Source organism: Hipposideros armiger, unplaced genomic scaffold, assembly GCF_001890085.2.
Source record: "Hipposideros armiger isolate ML-2016 unplaced genomic scaffold, ASM189008v1 scaffold_477, whole genome shotgun sequence".
NCBI lineage: Eukaryota > Metazoa > Chordata > Mammalia > Chiroptera > Hipposideridae > Hipposideros > Hipposideros armiger.
The window spans coordinates 791881-800904 of NW_017731827.1; the positions used below are offsets into that span (position 1 = coordinate 791881).

Sequence of the window (9024 nt, forward strand, 5' to 3'; positions counted from 1 at the left end):
CCCTCCCTCCCTCTCTCTCTCTCCCTCTCTCCCTCTCTCTCTTTCAGACCTCCAGAAAGAATTGTGTGTGGAAGCAAAATTTGCCTTTCCTCATTTCTCCTGTCCCCTGCACTTTTTTGTTTATCTGTGATACCAAAATTATCAACGACCCATCCCTTCCCTGTCTCTCTCCTATAGTTGCTCTCATTTCAGGCTCTGGCCAGCAGCCTTGACTGTTGCTCCACGGGCCGTTCTCATTCCTGGGGCATTGTCATCCTGAGTAACATGCTCATTCGGGACGTCTTTCCCTCCCACCCACCTCTGACCATCCTCCTAGTGTCTGTAGCCCCAGTCTGGGAGGTCTGGGGACCTGGCATCTATCTTAAACCCAAGTCCCACAGTCCACTGAGATCTGGACCAGCACTTTCCAAAGTGTGTTCCCGGAAACTAGAACCCTAGTTCCCTGTCCCACTCATGGCCATTCAGCACAAAAATAGGAAATACCAGATCAGGAAGGAACCTTTAGGAACCACTGAACTGCATAAAGCTCAACAGCTTTCTCTACTGCAGAACTTCTCAGAGCCTTTAGGATGTTAATGTACATCAAGAGGCTCAGTGAATGGACTATATAGCATGCAGCTTCTTCAAAATGTATTTCCCAATATAACTCTTCATTTTTTAAGGGATAACTTGCAGATGAGTGTTCTCTGAGAGTGCAATTCCCCAAAACACTTTAAGGTGCTATAGCTGTGTCTCTCTTCCATCCACCCCCATTGGTGATGCCCCACTGGGGCTCCAGGGACCTGCCTGTGGAAGGGGGAAGTGGGACCTGGGTCTCTGAGGCAGCATACTGGGAAAGAAAAAAAAGTGGGGTATTCCTAAGAAAGCCAGCTTTTTACGTAACTAGAAAACACTGCGGCTTTCTGAACATTATCTCAACAGTAGTGTTTACCTGGCAAGGTAGGCATTATTATCCCCATTTTTCAGATATGGAAACTGAGGCTCAGAGTGGTTAGCACCCCATCCACCTACTAAAAGATGGGCCTGAGGTTCAAACCCAGGTCATCCTGGCTCCAAAGCTCCGGTCTTACCTTGGCCACTGCCTTCCTGTCTTTGACTAATTAACAGACTGAAGTCAGAATCATTCCTGCCAGCCTTGGGGAAGAGGCAGAGGACTGGCACAGTTGTACCCACCCTGACCCCTTCTCCTGTCCTCATGAAGGTGCTGCGTTGCGGATGGTCAGCTCTCGGGTCCTGACCCGACAGTGGAAGGGTGCCTCTGCTGGCTTCGGACAGTCCCAGACCGTGCTTGGGGAAGACTCAGCAGCAGGAGATGGCAAATTTCAGAACCTAAGTAAGAGCCACCTCGGGCATGTGCTGAAGCCTGGGGCCTGAGTCACAGGACCCTCGTGTCCAAGACCCTGGAGGCCTCTCTGAGTCTGCACTCTGGGCCCTTACAGGGCCTGGGCAAGACCAGGCCTTCCAGGCTCCCTGAGGCCTGAGATGGGCAGAGGGGCGTGGCATGGCCCACGCCTGCCGCCATGAACCCAGCTTTGCTGAGAGAGCCTCCCAGAACCAGAGAGCAGCATGGCCTCCGTGCCCGCTTGCCCGAGCCATCCCTTCACCGCTTCCCTTTGAAGGTCCACCAACCCCAGTGGCTGTTCCCTGCCTCCAACCTCTGAGCCCTCCCAGGTGCCAAATGCCAGGAAACCTAATAAATAGGGGAAAAGTGAAGAGCAACGAGGCAGGTCCATCTGTTTAGATGCCACCATCTGCTTCGTTCAGGATTCCCAACAGCTTCCTTTCTGCCTTCACCTGATTTCATTGTGCCTGCAGCGTGGGTCCTTGAAGATCCATGATTTGACCTTTTGTAACCATGCACTAATTCACAGGATGGCTTTAACCCTCTGTGTCCTGAATGTCTGCACGTCTTTCTGTCCCTCTAAAGACAGCCTAACTGCTGCACTAATCCTAACCTCTCCCTCCCTGCCCTCGTGTACAGTGAGGACCTCCTGCCTTCTTCTGTGCACGGGGAGGAAGGACGTCAGAGGTCACACCTGGCCGCTAGCCCAGACACCCAGATCATAACAATTTTTTACCTGAGGGAATAGAAAGTTCTCACAGACATTGATGGGTTAAAAAAGGATGAGGTGGAAGAGCTCTTTAGAATTAAAGAGTTCTGCCAACTCATTGGTTCCTTCAGAGCCTCCAAAACTGAGGAAGCCTGCTCTCCCTGAGAGCCAGGCTGAGCTTCCAGACTAGAGGAAATGTCTGCTCTTCTCTTTTCTTTCTCCGTAGCTCAGCTTTCAGCGTCCCATGCCTTCCATCAAAAATCAAAGATCCCTTCTTTTCAATTATCCTCAGATTCAGATCCAAGTGTCTATAATTTCTAAGCTTTTCGTCTATCCCAATCCCTTTCCCTCCCCAAAGGTGACAATGGCTAACACGTACTGAGAGTTTTCTGAGTGCTGGGCACTGTCCCAATGATCCATGACTCCTCACAATCACCTGAGGTGGTTTCTTTTCTTTTTCCCATTAAGGGATAAGGAAACTGAGGCTCAGAGAGGTTACGTGCCTTCCTCAAGATCACACAGCTGATACATGGTAGAGCCAAGACTTGAACCCAGGCAATGTCTGTCTCCAGAGTCCATGAGCTTAACCACCACGCTATTTGCCTCCTAGTTGCCTCAGGCATTCAGTCACTAGTTTACTCCCAGGCTGCCCCACCGAGCACCCAATGACAAACAGAGCTTCTTGGCCTTCACAGAGCTACTAATGGTCTCCTGGGGGACCAGGGGCTTTCATGAACTATTTGTTCCATAATTTGATTTATTCCCTTATAGCATATTGCCCATCACTCTCCAGCCCTTGAAATAATAATCATAAGAATAATCATCTCGATTACACATTTTGAACAAACTATGTGCAATTATTACCCCCATTTTACAGATGGGGAAACTGAGGCTCAGAGCCCTCTGACAAGTCAGTGCCATGTTCTGCTTCCTCCTGGAGAGCTGGCATGAGCCCCTCCTCAGTGAGGCACAGACCTGGCGAGCATATGCCCACCTCTTCCCCACCCAACCCCAACTCTCACCCTCAGCCCCTGACCTGTTCCTGCTTCTGTGATGGGTCTGTTGTAGCTCAGGGCTTTATTCAGCACTTACCACGAGCCAGGTACTAAGCACTATCTGTGTATTATCTCATTTAATCCTTACAACAACACTGTGAGAGAGATACTGTTATCCCCAATGTGCAATCAAAACTTATGAAGGAAGTAACTTTCCCAGGGTCACACAGCTAGTCAATGGGGGATCCCAGGCATGTCTGACTCTTATGGTGGAGAAACGGTGGCATCTTTGGAAGACAAAGGCCCATTCAAGCAGGGACGAAACTCCTGGCCTTGCTCTGCCAGCCCACCCTCAGGTCCTATGAATTCAGATCATCACTCTCCTTGGGGGACAGGAGGGAATGAAGGGAGGGCCAGGGGAGCTCAGGGCTCACTGGTTTTCCTCTGTCATAGATGTGGCGGAAAGCCCCAGTGCGTTCTCCGGTGAGACCATGTCCCCGGACTGTAAGAAGTACGCTGCTTACGAAGGTAAGTGGACGGTCGGCTGGCTCTCTCCTTAATAAAGATAGTGATAGTGATGGATCCTTGGGCCAGGAGAGGGTCTTAGCCCAACAAAGTCCTCAGTGGTTCATTTCTCCCTCAAAACAGACCCTTGCAAGATACATAAGAATAGTCCCAATTTAAAGAAAAGGAAACAGACAGAGAAGTGAAGTGACTTACCCAAGGTCATGCAAAAAGTCAGTGACAGAGCCAGGCCTATAATCAAGCCTCCCAGTTTCCAGCTGAGGAACCATTCTACAATGTGCCAGGGAAGCAAACTCGATGTCCCCACTCAGGGATAAAAGGGGTTGATGTGAAGCTGTCACTGTCCCCACAGGTAACCTTCCAGAAGATGCCAGGGGTTACCAGCCAAGGAAACTTGGGAGGCCTGTTTTTTACACATGGACCCACATAGTTCACCCTTCCCCGTTCCTACTGGGTCAGAAGCAGCTCTGCAGCCTAATGAGTAGCTCAGATCCCTAGGGATGCAGGCTAGCTCCTGCCCCTCCCTGGGCCTCTGTTTCCCCAGCTGGGCTGTAAGCAGTTGGACAGGGTCCTCTGTTAGCCCCCAGCTGTCATTCTGTGACTCTCCAGGTCCCCTGCACAGTCTGGCCACCAATACCCTTTCTTCCTTGAAGGCCTCCGAGACCCTCTTTGGATCCAGGTATGTGGGATTTCCATTGAGGGTGCACTCTACCACCCCCCATTGTCCTGGAGCCGCCCCTGGCTTGGAAGGCCAACGGCAGACGCACCCTGACATTTAGACAAAAATGAAAATGTGAACCGTGCCAAGAAGGCCCTCCTACCCAGAGCTGTCACTGTCTCCCAGGTCTCCCACTGCTGAAACCCAGCCCCCCATGTGGCGCATCTGCCACATGTCTGTGGTCTCTTTGCAAAGGCAATCCCCCTGGGAGGGCGAGTATGAGACTCTGACCACTGGGCTGAACAAGAATATGCTATCAAAGGAGTGTCATGAAAAGGACACGAGCCTGGCTTCGTCCACATTGCTCCCAACTCACTGAGGGATTCGGGGGAAATGTGCCTCAGTTTCCCCAGGTGTCACATGGGAGGTTGGAGGAAGCCACCTGTCATGTCCCTTCTGGCCTGACCTTCAGAGGTGACTGAGTGAGCAATGGGTGGGTTGGATGGCCGGGGACACCACCGGGTTGGCTGTGGCCACTTTTCCCTGGCTCCACCCACACAGACTGAATCTCAGAAAGTCCAGGCTACTGACTCGAGCGGCCAAGGGCTTCCTGAGCAAGCCTCTGACCAAGACTCCAGAGTCGATGCCCGGGAGCCAGAGCTTCGACTACGTCCCCCTGGTGAGTGCCCCAGACCCCAGACACTGCACAGTGTGACCCCAGTCACTGCACTTCCTGTGAGCCCAACCCCAACCCACCCCCTTCCCACAAAGGGTTAAAGGCCTAGAACTTCCCGCCCAGGTAGTCAGCAGGGCAGAGGGGTTTGCATGAGTTCTTTGTCTAGGGTCTAGGGGTATTGCCAAAAGCCAGCACCAGCATCATGAAAATTCTTCGCAAACTGCCACCTTCACTTTAAAAATTCATGGGAATTTTGCTTTCTGCTCCACTATCGATGTGTGTCTGTTTTTCAACACATAAAAATAAGCCTTGAAATGACTCACAGGTGAGTAAAATTAACACCCCAGGGACATGCTCCATGTTTAGCAAGTGGCTTTGCAGACACGCTAGCATGCTGTGGCAGGGTGAGAAGCCCAGGTCTGGAGTGGGCGTCTCTGAATTAGGGAGCAAGGGAATGTGGCCCTGCCACATCTGGGGCCCAGCAGGGCTTGGGGATCAGAGGGTGCAGAAGGAGGACACAGTTTGAGCTTCACTGCACAGCTCCAGCCCCTGCACACCCAGCACGCAGTGCCTTTCCAAATATCCCAGGCAACACAGCACTAGGCATGTATTCACTCAGCAAGGATTTGTTGAGCCACACCCAGCGCTAGACCCAGGGAGACAACCTTGAACTAGATAGACATAGTCCCTGAGGTCATGGCACTAAGTGTCTAGCGGGGATACAGCTAAGGAACAACGCTGTTATGATCCATGGGTGCTGTGATAGGAGAGGTGGGGCTTGGTGGAGAGACCCAGGGGCAGGGCGCCTACTCCGGGCTTGCAGTCAGGGCGAAATGAAGCGTGGCTTCCTGAAGGACGTAATGGTTAAGCCAAGACCTGAAGGATGAGGAGTTACGTCCAGCAGCCTAGAGAGGAGAGAGAGAGCTGGGTGGCTGCAGAGAGGGGTTTGAGGGGGAAGCGTCAAGGACGAACCAGCTCTTTGGAAATCCTAGGTTGGACTTACTCTAAGCAATTTGCAGCTGCTGAACTAATGGCCTCCAAAGAGTGACATGATCTATGCCTTACAAAGACCCCTCAGGATGCAGGAAAGATGGATGGGGTGGGGCCAGGGGAGGAAAGTAGAGGCAGGGACAACACAAGGAGGCAGATGGTGGGCTGCAGGGATGTTTAGAAAGCAGACCTGTTGGGCCTTGGAAAGCGATTGGCGTGGAGGGCGGAAGAGGGAGGGGAACTGCCCAGAGCCTGCTGGATGGCAGTGCAAGGCGCCAGTGGTCAAGCTGGGCCCACCTGTCCGGAACAAGAGGCAGGTTTGAAGCGAAGATGTTGATTTGGGCTTGGCGAGTGGTCAGTTCCCAGTGTCTGTGGGATAAAGAATGGTGCTGCCCAGTTGGCCTGGGTATACCACAGATCCCCCCAGGTAGGCAAAGTGAGCTGGAGGAAATGAACGGGTGGGCTGCGTGGACCCAGACATTTCCATGGCCTGGGGCTCCGCGGGCTAAAACTTTTGAGGCCCACTGAGGGGCTTCCCCACACACAGGTATCTCTGCAGCTGGCCTCCGGAGCCTTCCTGCTCAACCAAGCCTTCTGTGAGGCCATCCACATCCCCATGGACAAGCTCAAGTGGACCTCGCCTTTCTCCTGCCACCGAGCGTCCCTCACCACCCGCCAGCCTGAGCCCGAGACCCCCTGCCCCCAGCTGTGCACCAGCCCCTCACCTCAGCACCCCTCCTGCGACACCTTCTCCCCGGAACCTCGGGCAGAGGGCAAGCCCAGCTGGGAGCTCGGGGCTGTGGTAGAACACACGGGGGAGCTGTGGGCCACCGTGGTGGCGCTGGCATGGCTGGAGCACAGCTCGGCCTCCTACTTCGTTGAATGGGAGCTTGTGGCTGCCAAGGCCAACTGGTGGCTGGAGCAGCAGGAAGTGCCCGAGGGCCGCACACGGGGCATGCTCAAGGCTGCTGCCCTCCAGCTGTTTGTGCTCCTGCGACACTGGGACGAGAACCTGGAGTTCAATATGCTCTGCTATAACCCCAATTACGTGTAGTAGGGGAGGAGGAGGCTGAGGAGGGGAGGGGAAGGAGGGGACCATTTGGGCCTGGTGGGGAGAATTGTTGAAGCTGTAGCCAATATACCAGTTGCTAAAAAGAGCTAAAAAAGAGCCCTGGACTGGCAATCAGGAGGCCTGAATTCAATCCCAACTTTGCTACCACCTGGCTGTGCAACTTTAGGCCAGCCCATGCCTCTGTCCGGGCCTCAGTTTCCCCACCTGTAAAATCAGAGGGTGACGTAAGGGAGTTGGACTAGATCTCTAGAAGGTTTCAAGGTTCCTTTCTGCCCGGACATGCAGGGTTTACTGCCATTGGGGGGTAGGGAGAGAATACAACTTAAACTTGAGTTCTCCCCGGAGGAGGATCAAATGTAAGGTCAGATGGGCGAACCCATAGACTGCGAGTAACGGGAAACCACCTCCGCCTGCTGCATTGTGGGACAGGCGCTTGTCTCCATGGTGATGGTCCAGGACCCCTAAATCCGGCTTGCAAACCAACTGGAGAACCATCCTTCCCAACACTTTATAAAAGAGTTACCTGGGGGCCTTTTCTTTGGGCTTGAAAGCCTTTTGTATATTTTCATATTAGTTTGCAGATTCCTTGGGACTCCTGTCCAAGAAGCAGAGGTGGGCAAGACAAGGGGAGACACCCTGCCAGCTGAGGTTTTAGAATTAAGCCTCAGTCTGTGCAACCAACAGTCCTCAAAGAATAGGTGTGGTCACAGAAGTCAGTGGAGAAACCAGACAACACCTTAAATAATTTAAACACTTTCAGGAATGGAGTAATGCAGACTCTGTTCACTTGGGCTGAGGGGCTAGAGAGGCGCCCTATGCCAGCTGCATTCTGGGACAGCAGGGGCCCTGTCTAGCCATGCCGCTCTGTGGGGGAAAGGGGCCTTCTTTGCAACAGAGAACCATGCTTGGCTGCAGTGCATCTGGGGCTGCAGTTTCAGCCAGGAGATGTGACTTATTCAATGAAATGAAAGACTCCTGAAGCTTCAAGACAGAGAGGCCCTGGGGACTTCCCTCTCTCGGGCCCACCATGTGATGCCATGTTGTGCCGTCTCCATTGCAGCCTCAGATTCCATCCTGGCTGCTGCCTAGTCACCTCTGTCCCTCATACTCCACTGGAGGTGAGACTGGACCTCACCAAGGAAGCCCACCAGCTTGGGACCCCAGATTGAATCCACACACCCCGTACACCCCACCTCTCCAAAGCCTTAACCCCTTCTCCTCAAGTGGTTCCATCGGCCCCACAGCCCTGGCGTCAAGCCCCCACAGACTTCCGCCTTCTGAGAGATCTGGGGCGGACCCATGGATCAAACTGACCTGTGGAGGATGTGGGCTCTGGCACAAGTCCCAGCCTCATGAAGACTCAAGAAAGGCCCAGTCTTCAACAGGAGCTGAGGGGCAGATGGGATCCCGCACAACACCCACTGGGTATGGAGAAAACACAGCCCCAACAGCATGTGGTACCCATCCCTACACAGCCCACCCCCTCCATGAGGGGCCCTGCCCTGCCCTCCTGCTGTGCTGCAGTCTCCCAGGGGGGGGCGCCTCTGCACCAGCCCCTCTGAGGCTCTCACAAAAAGCTGGGGACCCCTCCCCAAGGGAGGGGAAGGGACTGGAGACCTAATATAAAATCCCATCAGCTGCTCAGCTGACTCTTCTGTTCTCACCCTCTGGACAGGAACCCAGCCTGTCAGTCACCAACACCATGGCCCCACGACCCCAGGCAGGACAGGATGCCAGTAGGGGGTGTTGGCTCACCACAAGCGGCTTTAGGCTCTCTTGTTCAAGGCTTTGAGCAGGTATGAAGACAGCCTTGTCATCTCCCTGCACAACTCCTCCCCGAAAAGAACACTTCGGCAGCTATGCAGCCAGCAGCCCCAGCTTCAGGGTAAGGAGGGAAGGGCGTGGCATCCTCTCCTTGGCCCACCATGAATGGAAATTGTGTCAGGCTGAGCTGGAATGCCTGGCACTAGTTTGGGCGAGTAGCATGCCCTCTCTCAGAGCCCTGGAGCTGGGGGCTTCGCCCTGCTGTGACTTGCCCAGATTCTCTGCCTCTGAGC

General features: G+C 53.7%; 1 protein-coding gene across 1 annotated transcript in view; it reads left to right on the top strand.

Annotated features, from left to right (window-relative positions):
- VWA5B1 (von Willebrand factor A domain containing 5B1) overlaps positions 1-7029 on the top strand; it is a 64671-nt gene extending 57642 nt beyond the window's left edge. Inside the window, exons 19-23 of the mRNA XM_019666650.1 lie at positions 1202-1333; positions 3500-3574; positions 4181-4250; positions 4791-4908; positions 6443-7029. Of these exons, the coding sequence (XP_019522195.1) occupies positions 1202-1333; positions 3500-3574; positions 4181-4250; positions 4791-4908; positions 6443-6949 (902 nt within the window). The 3' untranslated portion in view covers positions 6950-7029. The remainder of the gene's footprint in view (positions 1-1201; positions 1334-3499; positions 3575-4180; positions 4251-4790; positions 4909-6442) is intronic.
- Positions 7030-9024: the final 1995 nt, after the last annotated feature.